Source organism: Oncorhynchus clarkii, chromosome 13 (assembly GCF_045791955.1).
Source record: "Oncorhynchus clarkii lewisi isolate Uvic-CL-2024 chromosome 13, UVic_Ocla_1.0, whole genome shotgun sequence".
Classification (NCBI taxonomy): Eukaryota; Metazoa; Chordata; class Actinopteri; order Salmoniformes; family Salmonidae; genus Oncorhynchus; species Oncorhynchus clarkii.
In genome coordinates this window covers 49,704,851-49,726,745 of record NC_092159.1, presented here as the reverse complement: position 1 = coordinate 49,726,745, position 21,895 = coordinate 49,704,851, and the positions used below count along the sequence as shown (strand labels likewise).

Here is a 21,895-nt window from a genome sequence, read left to right as displayed (position 1 = left end):
TCATAACGTTAACATTGTTCCTGTTAGGAATCATTTTGAGATACACAGACTCACCCTCCTGTGGTAGGTCTCCAGCAGAATCCCCATATCCTCTTTATCTTTGCCCTGGGACTCAGTGTACAATGGAACAGTCTTCTCCTGTCTAAAGGCAGTCCTTTCCACCTGCTGCCAGCACTGTTCAATCTCCCTCTGCACCCTCTGGTGAGTCCTGGGTGACCTGGGACTGATACCTCCTCTGTCACAGTCCATCTCCCAGCCCACAAGGAAGCCGAGCATGCTGTCATACCTCCTCCTCCTCTCCTCTCGCCTCCTCTTCCTCTCCAGGTCCCCTACCTCCATCCAAAGAGGCTCCTTTGTCTCCTGCTGCACCTCCTGCTCAGAGGCTAGCAGGGCCATAGGGCTGAACTCAGCCCAGTCAAAGGTCTTGGAGCGCCCTTTGCGTCTCCTCTCACGGATGCGGCTCTGTTTGGGCCCCTGGACTCTCTCTGTAGGGACCTCAGAGGAGGGGGAGGAGTCCTGGGTCACGTCTGGCTTAGGGAGGGGCAGTGACTCTGATGGGCTGCAAGGGACGTGATGGACTGGCAAGCTGCTTTACAATCACAACAGAATAACACAAATACTTACTGATGGAGGAAATGAGGCATTCTGCCTAAACAAAGGCAGAGACCTTCCCATCACTACTATAGAATGGTGGTAGTCTACTAATGCATTACTATGTAGTAGTGAGGCTGGTATTACAGACGCCATTTACCTGGCTACATCAGGAGCGTTAGATGGATGGACATTCTTCATGAGGGCCTGGATCCAGTTTCTCCGTATCCCTGCAGTCATGGCTGACAGAGTAAAGACACACTTCTGGGTCTGAGGGAAGACATTAGGAATATTACTTTGATTGAGTATAGGAGACTTACTGTATGTATAGAATGGATCAACATTCATCTGTTGATTTCAATTTTTGTAGGTATAGATTTAGTCTTACATGGATCTGAAAGCCGTAGTTCCTCTGGACCTGGTGCTCTGAGACATTATGACACTTGGTCAAGTCAATCTCCCCCTCCAGATCTGAGTTCTAACAAGAGAAGATGACAAACATCAATTCAAGACTTGGGATGAAAATATAACAAAAGCATGTTTCCCTGTCCTCACAAAATCACATATCTGTGTGTACTTCATTCAGTAAAAATGAAAATGCACATGAACTTGCCTCCTCTGTGAAGGAATCCTTGTAGTACCTCAGACTGTCAGCTGATAGCACAAACCAGTATTTCCTCCACTAGAGGGGAGCAGACAGACATTATAAGGGATATTAGATGCATAAACCTACATAATACATTTGAACTGTCAGGCTTCACCTTCATAGCAAGGATCCACAGCACCTTAAACATCACTAAATGTACACGCACACATTCAGGATCCATGTGCCTTTGGGGTAGAAACGTGGGAAGGTGTTCAGTGACGAAAGTAAAATACATTCTGGATCTGTCCATTCCTATACCTGATCCTCCTTATCCAGGTTCATCATCCACCCTTTCTTGAAGTTCAGCAAATCAGGCTGTAAGGAAGATAAGACAGTAAGTTAGTCAGGAGTTCAAAGAGGCACGGCCATACAGATGTTTTCAGACACTTCAACATAAAAGTAAACTGCCGTCAATCCACTTGGGGCTTTCATTTATACTTGTTTAAATTATGAGAGCATCCTTGTTTGAACTGTGACAGTTTTCTGACATGTTTTACAGCTTTCAGTGCACAGAAATTCCAGAAGTAATAAGCACTCACAGTCATGACAGACTCCGAGGTCCTGCGGTCCAGTGACTTAGCTCTTCTCTGAGGAGGAGGGACGGTGAGTTGACCTGGGCGTAGATCTCCACACGACTGCAGTTTCTGGGTGTAACAACAGGACACTATCAATTACTGAAGTAATAATGTAGAAGGTGTCAGATGGATTAGCAAATGTGATCATGTCCTGTATTACTGTAAGCTTGTTGCAAATAAAAAACAAGATGTCGTTTCACTTTACTCTATCATGACTGAGACGGCTTGGACGTGTGCATTGTATCAAGTCATGGCAGGTCTCTGGCAGGCAGTGTTGTGAGATGTAAGCAGGAGAGAGGAAGTGCTCTCTATACAGGGGCTGTTAAACCTTACTCACATTAAGAATGAGTTCCACTCTGGTGACTGGGCTTGGCTGGGGAGTGTATGAAAAGACTTTGGAGGCTGTATTATCCCTGATGGCCCCTGGCATCCAGTCTCACAAGCCCAGGGATGTTAAAAGTCCCAAATCTCTGTCTTGACAAGATTCCCACATCCCTGACTGTTACCTACCAAAGCTACCTTATATTGGGTTTCATCCTGGCTAACCAAATAGCTCTAAAAAACACATCAGAGAGTCCCTTTAAATCTAGATTAGCCAGCGCTAAATGAAACTAGAGACAGCGGCACCATATGAAACAAGATTATTTTCTCATTTACTTGAGCCTTCAACAGCCTCATTCTTTTTACTCTTACGTAATAAAAAAAAAAGAAAAACGACCACTTCAGTAAATCCAGAACATTCTTTGTCTGTGCCCAGCTATTTGCATAGAAAACTATCCAAGGACACATAACAGTAACATGAGGGAGAGAACACTCTGCTCCAGCCAGCAGTGTGAACTAGCCTCCTGTCTTCTCTAACAACACTGACCATTCTGGACAGTGAAGTCCCCTTTCCCTAGGATAGGATGGGAAAGGGGAAGTGGGACTATCTGGGGAATCTGAGCCTGGGGGACAGAGTGAACTGTGAACAGGCATTTGACCTCTGACTCCAATACCCCCCCCCCCAACAAAAAAACAACTACTGTAACTGGAGGAACATAAATGAACACATGGGATAATATGTTCTGTCGGGTAGGGCCTTAAGAGAAAACTCCTACAGAGGGATTTAATCAGAGATTAACGGTAAACCTTTGACCCCATGGGATGGCCATCCTGTGTATGATGTGTCTAACTAAATCATATTACTGGGTTCAACAGTTCATACAGTATCTCATAATATAAACAGAAAGATATACAGTACACCAGCCATAGTCTGTGAAAAATCAACTACAATTAAGGTGCAACCGGTTGCACCTTAATTGAGGAGGACGGGCTCATAGTAATGGCTGGAACAGAATAAATGGAATGGTATCCAACACATCAAACACATGTTTCCATGTGGTTGATAACATTCCATTCACTCCATTCCAGACATTATTATGAGACGCCCTCCCCTCAGCAGCCTCCTGTGACATCAACAGTATGTTTTCTACATCTAGTACAATGTAGAAATGGTACTGTGTACCAGTATGGACTGTACATGTGTTCGATACTGTAGTGTTAATCCTAAATGCTGGTCAGGTATTTGTTGTTGTCAGGAGTAGACAGACTGATACTTATGCTTTAGTCACTACCTTAATCACCGGAGCCAGTCTGAGAACATGGTGACTGTCATTTCACAAACAGATGTGCACTTGACTCAGGAGATACTGTACAATGATAGTGCCTCCCAGCCTCAAACACATGACCAACAGCAGTTCCCTACAGACACAACAGCTCCCTACAGATACAACAGCTCCCTACAGATACAACAGCTCCCTACAGATACAACAGCTCCCTACAGATACAACAGGTCCCTACAGATACAACTAGTCCCTACAGATACAACAGCTCCCTACAGATACAACAGCTCCCTACAGATACAACAGCTCCCTACAGATACAACAGCTCCCTACAGATACAATAGGTCCCTACAGATACAACAGCACCCTACAGCTCCCTACAGATACAACAGCTCCCTACAGATACAACAGCACCCTACAGATACAACAGGTCCCTACAGATACAACAGATACAACAGCTCCCTACTACAGATACAACAGCTCCCTACTACAGATACAACAGCTCCCTACTACAGATACAACAGCTCCCTACAGATACAACAGCTCCCTACAGATACAACAGCTCCCTACAGATACAACAGCTCCCTACAGATACAACAGTTCCCTACAGATACAACAGCTCCCTACAGATACAACAGCTCCCTACAGATACAACAGGTCCCTACAGACTTACAGGCAGATCCCTAATTACATAGTATCCATGTTTAGGTAAATGGAAAATGTGTCTAAGAGGAATGCCATTCTGAGATTACAACACACAACATGAAGTGCAGACGAATCCCCGTCAGAGCATTAAAACCAGTTTAGTTAGAGAACACAACACAGTCCTGAATTATTCACCTTCTCCCTGTCTTACTCACACACACTAACACATGCCTCAACACGGCTGATGGGAGGATTGACTTAGCCATGCCAAACTCCTGCATTTAGAACTAAACACACATATATTCACACACGTGGCACACACACACACCTGACAGTGTGGACACACGTGGCAGGCACACACACACACACCTGACAGTGTGGACACACATGGCACACACACACCTGACAGTGTGGACACACATGGCACACACACACACCTGACAGTGTGGACACACATGGCATACACACACACCTGACAGTGTGGACACACATGGCACACACACACACCTGACAGTGTGGACACACATGGCACACACACACACACACACCTGACAGTGTGGACACACATGTCACACACACACACCTGACAGTGTGGACACACATGGCACACACACACACACCTGACAGTGTGGACACACATGGCACACACACACACCTGACAGTGTGGACACACATGGCACACACACACACCTGACAGTGTGGACACACATGGCACACACACACACCTGACAGTGTGGACACACATGGCACACACACACACCTGACAGTGTGGACACACATGGCACACACACACACACCTGACAGTGTGGACACACATGGACACACACACACACACCTGACAGTGTGGACACACATGGCACACACACACACCTGACAGTGTGGACACACATGGCAGGCACACACACACACCTGACAGTGTGGACACACATGGCACACACACACACCTGACAGTGTGGACACACATGGCACACACACACACCTGACAGTGTGGACACACATGGCACACACACACACACCTGACAGTGTGGACACACATGGCACACACACACACACCTGACAGTGTGGACACACATGGACACACACACACACACACACCTGACAGTGTGGACACACATGGCACACACACACACCTGACAGTGTGGACACACATGGCACACACACACACCTGACAGTGTGGACACACATGGCACACACACACACACCTGACAGTGTGGACACACATGGCACACACACACACACCTGACAGTGTGGACACACATGGCACACACACACACACCTGACAGTGTGGACACACATGGCAGGCACACACACACACCTGACAGTGTGGACACACATGGCACACACACACACACCTGACAGTGTGGACACACATGGCACACACACACACACCTGACAGTGTGGACACACATGGCACACACACACACACCTGACAGTGTGGACACACATGGCACACACACACACACCTGACAGTGTGGACACACATGGCACACACACACACACCTGACAGTGTGGACACACATGGCACACACACACACACCTGACAGTGTGGACACACATGGCACACACACACACACCTGACAGTGTGGACACACATGGCACACACACACACACCTGACAGTGTGGACACACATGGCACACACACACACCTGACAGTGTGGACACACATGGCACACACACACACACCTGACAGTGTGGACACACATGGCACACACACACACACCTGACAGTGTGGACACACATGGCACACACACACACCTGACAGTGTGGACACACATGGCACACACACACACACCTGACAGTGTGGACACACATGGCACACACACACACACCTGACAGTGTGGACACACATGGCACACACACACACACCTGACAGTGTGGACACACATGGCACACACACACACCTGACAGTGTGGACACACATGGCACACACACACACCTGACAGTGTGGACACACATGGCACACACACACACACACACACCTGACAGTGTGGACACACATGGCACACACACACACACCTGACAGTGTGGACACACATGGCACACACACACACACCTGACAGTGTGGACACACATGGACAGTGTGGACACACATGGCACACACACACACACCTGACAGTGTGGCACACACACACACACTGACAGTGTGGACACACATGGCACACACACACACCTGACAGTGTGGACACACATGGCACACACACACACACCTGACAGTGTGGACACACATGGCACACACACACACACCTGACAGTGTGGCACACACACACACACAGTGTGGACACACACACACACACACCTGACAGTGTGGACACACATGGCACACACACACACCTGACAGTGTGGACACACATGGCAGGCACACACACACACCTGACAGTGTGGACACACATGGCAGGCACACACACACACCTGACAGTGTGGACACACATGGCACACACACACACACCTGACAGTGTGGACACACATGGCACACACACACACCTGACAGTGTGGACACACATGGCACACACACACACCTGACAGTGTGGACACACATGGCACACACACACACACACCTGACAGTGTGGACACACATGGCACACACACACACCTGACAGTGTGGACACACATGGCACACACACACACACCTGACAGTGTGGACACACATGGCACACACACACACCTGACAGTGTGGACACACATGGCAGGCACACACACACACCTGACAGTGTGGACACACATGGCACACACACACACCTGACAGTGTGGACACACATGGCACACACACACACCTGACAGTGTGGACACATGTGGTACACACACACACACCTGACAGTGTGGACACACATGGCACACACACACACCTGACAGTGTGGACACACATGGCAGGCACACACACACACACCTGACAGTGTGGACACACATGGCACACACACACACACCTGACAGTGTGGACACATGTGGTACACACACACACACCTGACAGTGTGGACACACATGGCACACACACACACACCTGACAGTGTGGACACATGTGGCACACACACACACACCTGACAGTGTGGACACACATGGCACACACACACACCTGACAGTGTGGACACACATGGCAGGCACACACACACACACCTGACAGTGTGGACACACATGGCACACACACACACCTGACAGTGTGGACACACATGGCACACACACACACCTGACAGTGTGGACACACATGGCAGGCACACACACACACACCTGACAGTGTGGACACACATGGCACACACACACACCTGACAGTGTGGACACACATGGCACACACACACACCTGACAGTGTGGACACACATGGCACACACACACACACCTGACAGTGTGGACACACATGGCACACACACACACACCTGACAGTGTGGACACACATGGCACACACACACACACCTGACAGTGTGGACACACATGGCACACACACACACCTGACAGTGTGGACACACATGGCACACACACACACCTGACAGTGTGGACACACATGGTGGCACACACACCTGACAGTGTGGACACACATGGCACACACACACACACCTGACAGTGTGGACACACATGGACACACACACACACACACCTGACAGTGTGGACACACATGGCACACACACACACACCTGACAGTGTGGACACACATGGCACACACACACACACCTGACAGTGTGGACACACATGGACACACACACACACACACACCTGACAGTGTGGACACACATGGCACACACACACACCTGACAGTGTGGACACACATGGCACACACACACACACCTGACAGTGTGGACACACATGGCACACACACACACCTGACAGTGTGGACACACATGGCACACACACACACACCTGACAGTGTGGACACACATGGCACACACACACACCTGACAGTGTGGACACACATGGCACACACACACACACCTGACAGTGTGGACACACACCTGGTGGACACACATGGCACACACACACACACCTGACAGTGTGGACACACATGGCACACACACACACACCTGACAGTGTGGACACACATGGCACACACACACACCTGACAGTGTGGACACACATGGCACACACACACACACCTGACAGTGTGGACACACATGGCACACACACACACCTGACAGTGTGGACACACATGGCACACACACACACCTGACAGTGTGGACACATGGCACACACACACACCTGACAGTGTGGACACACATGGACACACAGTGTGGACACACATGGCACACACACACACACCTGACAGTGTGGACACACATGGCATGGCACACACACACACACCTGACAGTGTGGACACACATGGCACACACACACACACCTGACAGTGTGGACACACATGGCACACACACACACACCTGACAGTGTGGACACACATGGCACACACACACACACCTGACAGTGTGGACACACATGGCACACACACACACACCTGACAGTGTGGACACACATGGCACACACACACACACCTGACAGTGTGGACACACATGGCACACACACACACACCTGACAGTGTGGACACACATGGCACACACACACACACCTGACAGTGTGGACACACATGGCACACACACACACACCTGACAGTGTGGACACACATGGCACACACACACACACCTGACAGTGTGGACACACATGGCACACACACACACACCTGACAGTGTGGACACACATGGCACACACACACACACCTGACAGTGTGGACACACATGGCACACACACACACACCTGACAGTGTGGACACACATGGCACACACACACACCTGACAGTGTGGACACACATGGCACACACACACACACCTGACAGTGTGGACACACATGGCACACACACACACACCTGACAGTGTGGACACACATGGCACACACACACACCTGACAGTGTGGACACACATGGCACACACACACACCTGACAGTGTGGACACACATGGCACACACACACACACCTGACAGTGTGGACACACATGGCACACACACACACACCTGACAGTGTGGACACACATGGCACACACACACACCTGACAGTGTGGACACACATGGCACACACACACACACCTGACAGTGTGGACACACATGGCACACACACACACACTGACACACACACACACACCTGACAGTGTGGACACACATGGCACACACACACACACCTGACAGTGTGGACACACATGGCACACACACACACACCTGACAGTGTGGACACACATGGCACACACACACACACCTGACAGTGTGGACACACATGGCAGGCACACACACACACCTGACAGTGTGGACACACATGGACACACATGGCACACACACACACCTGACAGTGTGGACACACATGGCACACACACACACACCTGACAGTGTGGACACACATGGCACACACACACACACCTGACAGTGTGGACACACATGGCACACACACACACCTGACAGTGTGGACACACATGGCAGGCACACACACACACCTGACAGTGTGGACACACATGGCACACACACACACACCTGACAGTGTGGACACACATGGCACACACACACACACTGACAGTGTGGACACACATGGCACACACACACACCTGACAGTGTGGACACACATGGCACACACACACACCTGACAGTGTGGACACACATGGACACACACACACACACACACACCTGACAGTGTGGACACACATGGCACACACACACACCTGACAGTGTGGACACACATGGCACACACACACACACCTGACAGTGTGGACACACATGGCACACACACACACACCTGACAGTGTGGACACACATGGCAGGCACACACACACACCTGACAGTGTGGACACACATGGGCACACACACACACCTGACAGTGTGGACACACATGGCACACACACACACCTGACAGTGTGGACACACATGGTACACACACACACACCTGGTGGACACACACACACACACACACCTGACAGTGTGGACACACATGGCACACACACACACCTGACAGTGTGGACACACATGGCAGGCACACACACACACACCTGACAGTGTGGACACACATGGCACACACACACACACCTGACAGTGTGGACACATGTGGTGGACACACACACACACACACACCTGACAGTGTGGACACACATGGCACACACACACACACCTGACAGTGTGGACACACATGGACACACACACACACACACCTGACAGTGTGGACACACAGTGTGGACACACATGGCACACACACACACCTGACAGTGTGGACACACGTGGCACACACACACACACCTGACAGTGTGGACACACATGGCACACACACACACACCTGACAGTGTGGACACACATGGCACACACACACACCTGACAGTGTGGACACACATGGCACACACACACACACTGACAGTGTGGACACACATGGCACACACACACACACCTGACAGTGTGGACACACATGGCACACACACACACCTGACAGTGTGGACACACAGTGTGGACACACATGGCACACACACACACACCTGACAGTGTGGACACACATGGACACACACACACACACACACCTGACAGTGTGGACACACATGGCACACACACACACACCTGACAGTGTGGACACACATGGCACACACACACACACCTGACAGTGTGGACACACGTGCACACACACACACACCTGACAGTGTGGACACACATGGCACACACACACACACCTGACAGTGTGGACACACATGGCACACACACACACACCTGACAGTGTGGACACACATGGCACACACACACACACCTGACAGTGTGGACACACATGGACACACATGGCACACACACACACCTGACAGTGTGGACACACGTGGCACACACACCTGACAGTGTGGACACACATGGCACACACACACACACCTGACAGTGTGGACACACATGGCACACACACACACACCTGACAGTGTGGACACACATGGCACACACACACACACAGTGTGGACACACATGGCAGGCACACACACACACCTGACAGTGTGGACACACATGGCACACACACACACCTGACAGTGTGGTGGCACACACACACACCTGACAGTGTGGACACACATGGCACACACACACACACCTGACAGTGTGGACACACATGGCACACACACACACACCTGACAGTGTGGACACACATGGCACACACACACACACCTGACAGTGTGGACACACATGGCACACACACACACACCTGACAGTGTGGACACACATGGCACACACACACACCTGACAGTGTGGACACACATGGCAGGCACACACACACACCTGACAGTGTGGACACACATGGCACACACACACACACCTGACAGTGTGGACACACATGGCACACACACACACACCTGACAGTGTGGACACACATGGCACACACACACACACACCTGACAGTGTGGACACACATGGCACACACACACACACCTGACAGTGTGGACACACATGGCACACACACACACACCTGACAGTGTGGACACACATGGCACACACACACACCTGACAGTGTGGACACACATGGCACACACACACATGACAGTGTGGACACACACACACACACCTGACAGTGTGGACACACATGTCACACACACACACCTGACAGTGTGGACACACATGGCACACACACACACACCTGACAGTGTGGACACACATGGCACACACACACACCTGACAGTGTGGACACACATGGCACACACACACACACCTGACAGTGTGGACACACATGGCACACACACACACACCTGACAGTGTGGACACACATGGCACACACACACACCTGACAGTGTGGACACACATGGCACACACACACACACCTGACAGTGTGGACACACATGGACACACACACACACACACACACACCTGACAGTGTGGACACACATGGACAGTGTGGACACACACACACACCTGACAGTGTGGACACACATGGCACACACACACACACCTGACAGTGTGGACACACATGGCACACACACACACACCTGACAGTGTGGACACACATGGCACACACACACACACCTGACAGTGTGGACACACATGGCAGTGTGGACACACACACACACACACCTGACAGTGTGGACACACATGGCACACACACACACACCTGACAGTGTGGACACACACACACACCTGACAGTGTGGACACACATGGACACACACACACACACACCTGACAGTGTGGACACACATGGCACACACACACACACCTGACAGTGTGGACACACATGGCACACACACACACACCTGACAGTGTGGACACACATGGCACACACACACACACCTGACAGTGTGGACACACATGGCACACACACACACCTGACAGTGTGGACACACATGGCACACACACACACACCTGACAGTGTGGACACACATGGCACACACACACACCTGACAGTGTGGACACACATGGCACAGTGTGGACACACACACACACACCTGACAGTGTGGACACACATGGCACACACACACACACCTGACAGTGTGGACACACATGGCACACACACACACACCTGACAGTGTGGACACACATGGCACACACACACACCTGACAGTGTGGACACACATGGCACACACACACACACCTGACAGTGTGGACACACATGGCACACACACACACACCTGACAGTGTGGACACACATGTGGTACACACACACACACCTGACAGTGTGGACACACATGGCACACACACACACACCTGACAGTGTGGACACACATGGTACACACACACACACACCTGACAGTGTGGACACACATGGCACACACACACACCTGACAGTGTGGACACACATGGCACACACACACACACCTGACAGTGTGGACACACATGGCACACACACACACACCTGACAGTGTGGACACACATGGCACACACACACACCTGACAGTGTGGACACACATGGCAGGCACACACACACACACACACACCTGACAGTGTGGACACACATGGCACACACACACACCTGACAGTGTGGACACACATGGACACACGTGGACACACACACACACCTGACAGTGTGGACACACATGGCACACACACACACACCTGACAGTGTGGACACACATGGCACACACACACACACCTGACAGTGTGGACACACATGGCACACACACACACACCTGACAGTGTGGACACACATGGCACACACACACACCTGACAGTGTGGACACACGTGGCACACACACCTGACAGTGTGGACACACATGGCACACACACACACACCTGACACACACACACACACCTGACAGTGTGGACACACATGGCACACACACACACACCTGACAGTGGTGGGACACACATGGCACACACACACTGACATGGCACACACACACACACCTGACAGTGTGGACACACATGGCACACACACACACACCTGACAGTGTGGACACACATGGCACACACACACACCTGACAGTGTGGACACACATGGCACACACACACACACCTGACAGTGTGGACACACATGGCACACACACACACACCTGACAGTGTGGACACACATGGCACACACACACACACCTGACAGTGTGGACACACATGGCACACACACACACACCTGACAGTGTGGACACACATGGGACACACACACACACACCTGGCAGTGTGGACACACATGGCACACACACACACACCTGACAGTGTGGACACACATGGCACACACACACACACCTGACAGTGTGGACACACATGGCACACACACACACACCTGACAGTGTGGACACACATGGCACACACACACACACCTGACAGTGTGGACACACATGGCACACACACACACACCTGACAGTGTGGACACACATGGCACACACACACACCTGACAGTGTGGACACACATGGCACACACACACACACCTGACAGTGTGGACACACATGGGCACACACACACACCTGACAGTGTGGACACACATGGCACACACACACACACCTGACAGTGTGGACACACATGGCACACACACACACACCTGACAGTGTGGACACACATGGCACACACACACACACCTGACAGTGTGGACACACATGGCACACACACACACACCTGACAGTGTGGACACACATGGCACACACACACACACCTGACAGTGTGGACACACATGGCACACACACACACACCTGACAGTGTGGACACACATGGCACACACACACACACCTGGCACACATGGACACACACACACACACCTGACAGTGTGGACACACATGGCACACACACACACACCTGACAGTGTGGACACACATGGCACACACACACACACCTGACAGTGTGGACACACATGGACACACACACACACACACACCTGACAGTGTGGACACACATGGCAGTGTGGACACACACACACACACACACCTGACAGTGTGGACACACATGGCATGGCACACACACACACACCTGACAGTGTGGACACACATGGCACACACACACACACCTGACAGTGTGGACACACATGGCACACACACACACCTGACAGTGTGGACACACATGGCAGTGTGGACACACATGACACACACACACACACCTGACAGTGTGGACACACATGGCACACACACACACACCTGACACACACACACACACCTGACAGTGTGGACACACATGGACACACATGGCACACACACACACACCTGACACACACACACACACCTGACAGTGTGGACACACATGGACACACACACACACACACACCTGACAGTGTGGACACACATGGCACACACACACACACCTGACAGTGTGGACACACATGGCACACACACACACACCTGACAGTGTGGACACACATGGCATGGCACACACACACACCTGACAGTGTGGACACACATGGCACACACACACACCTGACAGTGTGGACACACATGGCACACACACACACCTGACAGTGTGGACACAGTGTGGCACACACACACACACCTGACAGTGTGGACACACATGGCACACACACACACCTGACAGTGTGGACACACATGACAGTGTGGACACACACACACACACACCTGACAGTGTGGACACACATGGCACACACACACACACCTGACAGTGTGGACACACATGGCACACACACACACACCTGACAGTGTGGACACACATGGACACACACACACACACACACCTGACAGTGTGGACACACATGGCACACACACACACACCTGACAGTGTGGACACACATGGCACACACACACACCTGACAGTGTGGACACACATGGCATGGCACACACACACACCTGACAGTGTGGACACACATGGCACACACACACACACCTGACAGTGTGGACACACATGGCACACACACACACACCTGACAGTGTGGACACACATGGCACACACACACACACCTGACAGTGTGGACACACATGGCACACACACACACCTGACAGTGTGGACACACATGGCACACACACACACACCTGACAGTGTGGACACACATGGCACACACACACACACCTGACAGTGTGGACACACATGGCACACACACACACACCTGACAGTGTGGACACACATGGACACACACACACACACACCTGACAGTGTGGACACACATGGCACACACACACACCTGACAGTGTGGACACACATGGCACACACACACACCTGACAGTGTGGACACACGTGGACACACATGGCACACACACACACCTGACAGTGTGGACACACATGGCACACACACACACACCTGACAGTGTGGACACACATGGCACACACACACACACCTGACAGTGTGGACACACATGGCACACACACACACACCTGACAGTGTGGACACACATGGCACACACACACACACCTGACAGTGTGGACACACATGGCACACACACACACACACAGTGTGGACACACATGGCACACACACACACCTGACAGTGTGGACACACATGGCACACACACACACCTGACAGTGTGGACACACAGTGTGGACACACATGGCACACACACACACACCTGACAGTGTGGACACACATGGCACACACACACACACCTGACAGTGTGGACACACATGGCACACACACACACACCTGACAGTGTGGACACACATGGCACACACACACACCTGACAGTGTGGACACACATGGCACACACACACACACACCACACACACACACACACCTGACAGTGTGGACACACATGGCACACACACACACACCTGACAGTGTGGACACACATGGCACACACACACACACCTGACAGTGTGGACACACATGGCACACACACACACACCTGACAGTGTGGACACACATGGCACACACACACACACCTGACAGTGTGGACACACATGGCACACACACACACCTGACAGTGTGGACACACGTGGCACACACACCTGACAGTGTGGACACACATGGCACACACACACACACCTGACAGTGTGGCACACACACACACACCTGACAGTGTGGACACACATGGCACACACACACACCTGACAGTGTGTGGACACCTGACAGTGTGGACACACACACACACCTGACAGTGTGGACACACATGGCACACACACACACACACAGTGTGGACACACACACACACACACCTGACAGTGTGGACACACATGGCACACACACACACACCTGACAGTGTGGACACACATGGACACACACACACACACACACCTGACAGTGTGGACACACATGGCACACACACACACACCTGACAGTGTGGACACACATGGCACACACACACACACCTGACAGTGTGGACACACATGCACACACACACACACCTGACAGTGTGGACACACATGGCACACACACACACACCTGACAGTGTGGACACACATGGCACATGGCACACACACACACCTGACAGTGTGGACACACATGGCACACACACACACACCTGACAGTGTGGACACACATGGCACACACACACACACCTGACAGTGTGGACACACATGGCACACACACACACACCTGACAGTGTGGACACACATGGCACACACACACACCTGACAGTGTGGACACACATGGCACACACACACACACCTGACAGTGTGGACACACATGGCACACACACACACACCTGACAGTGTGGACACACATGGCACACACACACACACCTGACAGTGTGGACACACATGGCACACACACACACACCTGACAGTGTGGACACACATGGCACACACACACACACCTGACAGTGTGGACACACATGGACACACACACACACACACACCTGACAGTGTGGACACACATGGCACACACACACACACCTGACAGTGTGGACACACATGGACACACACACACACACCTGACAGTGTGGACACACATGGCACACACACACACACCTGACAGTGTGGACACACATGGCACACACACACACACCTGACAGTGTGGACACACATGGCACACACACACACACCTGACAGTGTGGACACACATGGCACACACACACACACCTGACAGTGTGGACACACATGGCAAACACACACACACCTGACAGTGTGGACACACATGGCACACACACACACCTGACAGTGTGGACACACATGGCACACACACACACCTGACAGTGTGGACACACATGGACACACACACACACACACCTGACAGTGTGGACACACATGGCACACACACACACACCTGACAGTGTGGACACACATGGCACACACACACACACCTGACAGTGTGGACACACATGGCACACACACACACACCTGACAGTGTGGACACACATGGCAGGCACACACACACACCTGACAGTGTGGACACACATGGCACACACACACACACACCTGACAGTGTGGACACACATGGCACACACACACACCTGACAGTGTGGACACACATGGCACACACACACACACCTGACAGTGTGGACACACATGGACACACACACACACACACACCTGACAGTGTGGACACACATGGCACACACACACACCTGACAGTGTGGACACACATGGCACACACACACACACCTGACAGTGTGGACACACATGGCACACACACACACCTGACAGTGTGGACACACATGGCAGGCACACACACACACCTGACAGTGTGGACACACATGGCACACACACACACCTGACAGTGTGGACACACATGGCACACACACACACCTGACAGTGTGGACACACATGGCACACACACACACACCTGACAGTGTGGACACACATGGCACACACACACACACCTGACAGTGTGGACACACATGGCAGGACACACACACACACACACACCTGACAGTGTGGACACACATGGCACACACACACACACCTGACAGTGTGGACACATGTGGTGGACACACACACACACACACACACCTGACAGTGTGGACACACATGGCACACACACACACACCTGACAGTGTGGACACACACACACACACACCTGACAGTGTGGACACATGTGGTGGACACACACACACACACACACCTGACAGTGTGGACACACATGGCACACACACACACCTGACAGTGTGGACACACATGGCAGGCACACACACACACACCTGACAGTGTGGACACACATGGCACACACACACACACCTGACAGTGTGGACACACATGGCACACACACACACCTGACAGTGTGGACACACATGGCAGGCACACACACACACACCTGACAGTGTGGACACACATGGTACACACACACACACACCTGACAGTGTGGACACACATGGCACACACACACACCTGACAGTGTGGACACACATGGCACACACACACACACCTGACAGTGTGGACACACATGGCACACACACACACACCTGACAGTGTGGACACACATGGCACACACACACACCTGACAGTGTGGACACACATGGCAGGCACACACACACACACCTGACAGTGTGGACACATGTGGTACACACACACACACACCTGACAGTGTGGACACACATGGCACACACACACACCTGACAGTGTGGACACACATGGCACACACACACACACCTGACAGTGTGGACACACATGGCACACACACACACACCTGACAGTGTGGACACACATGGCACACACACACACACCTGACAGTGTGGACACACATGGCACACACACACACCTGACAGTGTGGACACACATGGCAGGCACACACACACACCTGACAGTGTGGACACACGTGGCACACACACCTGACAGTGTGGACACACATGGCACACACACACACACCTGACAGTGTGGACACACATGGCACACACACACACACCTGACAGTGTGGACACACATGGCACACACACACACACCTGACAGTGTGGACACACATGGCACACACACACACCTGACAGTGTGGACACACATGGCACACACACACACCTGACAGTGTGGACACACGTGGCACACACACCTGACAGTGTGGACACACATGGCACACACACAAACAGCTGACAGTGTGGACACACATGGCACACACACACACACACCTGACAGTGTGGACACACATGGCACACACACACACACCTGACAGTGTGGTGGCACACACACACACACTGACAGTGTGGACACACACACACACACACACCTGACAGTGTGGGACACACATGGCACACACACACACACCTGACAGTGTGGACACACATGGACACACATGGCACACACACACACACACCTGACAGTGTGGACACACGTGGCACACACACCTGACAGTGTGGACACACACACACACCTGACAGTGTGGACACACATGGCACACACACACACACCTGACAGTGTGGACACACATGGCACACACACACACACCTGACAGTGTGGACACACATGGCACACACACACACCTGACAGTGTGGACACACATGGCACACACACACACACCTGACAGTGTGGACACACATGGACACACACACACACACACACCTGACAGTGTGGACACACATGGCACACACACACACACCTGACAGTGTGGACACACATGGCACACACACACACCTGACAGTGTGGACACACATGGCACACACACACACACCTGACAGTGTGGACACACATGGCACACACACACACACCTGACAGTGTGGACACACATGGCACACACACACACACCTGACAGTGTGGACACACATGGCACACACACACACACCTGACAGTGTGGACACACATGGCACACACACACACACCTGACAGTGTGGACACACATGGCACACACACACACACCTGACAGTGTGGACACACATGGCACACACACACACCTGACAGTGTGGACACACATGGCACACACACACACACCTGACAGTGTGGACACACATGGCACACACACACACACCTGACAGTGTGGACACACATGGCACACACACACACACCTGACAGTGTGGACACACATGGCACACACACACACCTGACAGTGTGGACACACATGGCACACACACACACACCTGACAGTGTGGACACACATGGCACACACACACACCTGACACACACACACACACCTGACAGTGTGGACACACATGGCACACACACACACCTGACAGTGTGGACACACATGGCACACACACACACCTGACAGTGTGGACACACATGGCACACACACACACACACACACCTGACAGTGTGGACACACATGGCACACACACACACACCTGACAGTGTGGACACACATGGCACACACACACACACCTGACAGTGTGGACACACATGGCACACACACACACCTGACAGTGTGGACACACATGGCAGGCACACACACACACCTGACAGTGTGGACACACATGGACACACACACACACACACACACCTGACAGTGTGGACACACATGGCACACACACACACCTGACAGTGTGGACACACATGGCACACACACACACACCTGACAGTGTGGACACACATGGACACACACACACACACACACCTGACAGTGTGGACACACATGTCACACACACACACCTGACAGTGTGGACACACATGGCACACACACACACACCTGACAGTGTGGACACACATGGCACACACACACACCTGACAGTGTGGACACACATGGCACACACACACACACCTGACAGTGTGGACACACATGGCACACACACACACCTGACAGTGTGGACACACATGGCACACACACACACCTGACAGTGTGGACACATGTGGTACACACACACACACCTGACAGTGTGGACACACATGGCACACACACACACCTGACAGTGTGGACACACATGGCAGGCACACACACACACACACCTGACAGTGTGGACACACATGGCACACACACACACACCTGACAGTGTGGACACATGTGGTACACACACACACACACCTGACAGTGTGGACACACATGGCACACACACACACACACCTGACAGTGTGGACACATGTGGTACACACACACACACACACCTGACAGTGTGGACACACATGGCACACACACACACCTGACAGTGTGGACACACATGGCAGGCACACACACACACACCTGACAGTGTGGACACACATGGCACACACACACACACCTGACAGTGTGGACACACATGGCACACACACACACCTGACAGTGTGGACACACATGGCAGGCACACACACACACACCTGACAGTGTGGACACATGTGGTACACACACACACACACCTGACAGTGTGGACACACATGGCACACACACACACCTGACAGTGTGGACACACATGGCAGGCACACACACACACACTTGACAGTGTGGACACACATGGCACACACACACACACCTGACAGTGTGGACACACATGGCACACACACACACACCTGACAGTGTGGACACACATGGCAGGCACACACACACACACCTGACAGTGTGGACACACATGGCACACACACACACCTGACAGTGTGGACACACATGGCACACACACACACCTGACAGTGTGGACACACATGGCACACACACACACACCTGACAGTGTGGACACACATGGCACACACACACACACCTGACAGTGTGGACACACATGGCACACACACACACACCTGACAGTGTGGACACACATGCACACACACACACACACAC

General features: G+C 52.2%; 1 protein-coding gene across 1 annotated transcript in view; it reads right to left on the bottom strand.

Moving 5' to 3' along the window:
- Positions 1-21,895, bottom strand: part of LOC139423574 (protein outspread-like) — a 34,902-nt gene that overhangs the window by 6,287 nt on the left and 6,720 nt on the right. The window contains exons 9-14 of the mRNA XM_071175166.1: positions 1,777-1,881; positions 1,496-1,552; positions 1,205-1,273; positions 980-1,069; positions 752-861; positions 55-586 (exon numbers count right to left, since the gene is read on the bottom strand). Coding sequence (XP_071031267.1) covers positions 55-586; positions 752-861; positions 980-1,069; positions 1,205-1,273; positions 1,496-1,552; positions 1,777-1,881 — 963 coding nt within the window. The remainder of the gene's footprint in view (positions 1-54; positions 587-751; positions 862-979; positions 1,070-1,204; positions 1,274-1,495; positions 1,553-1,776; positions 1,882-21,895) is intronic.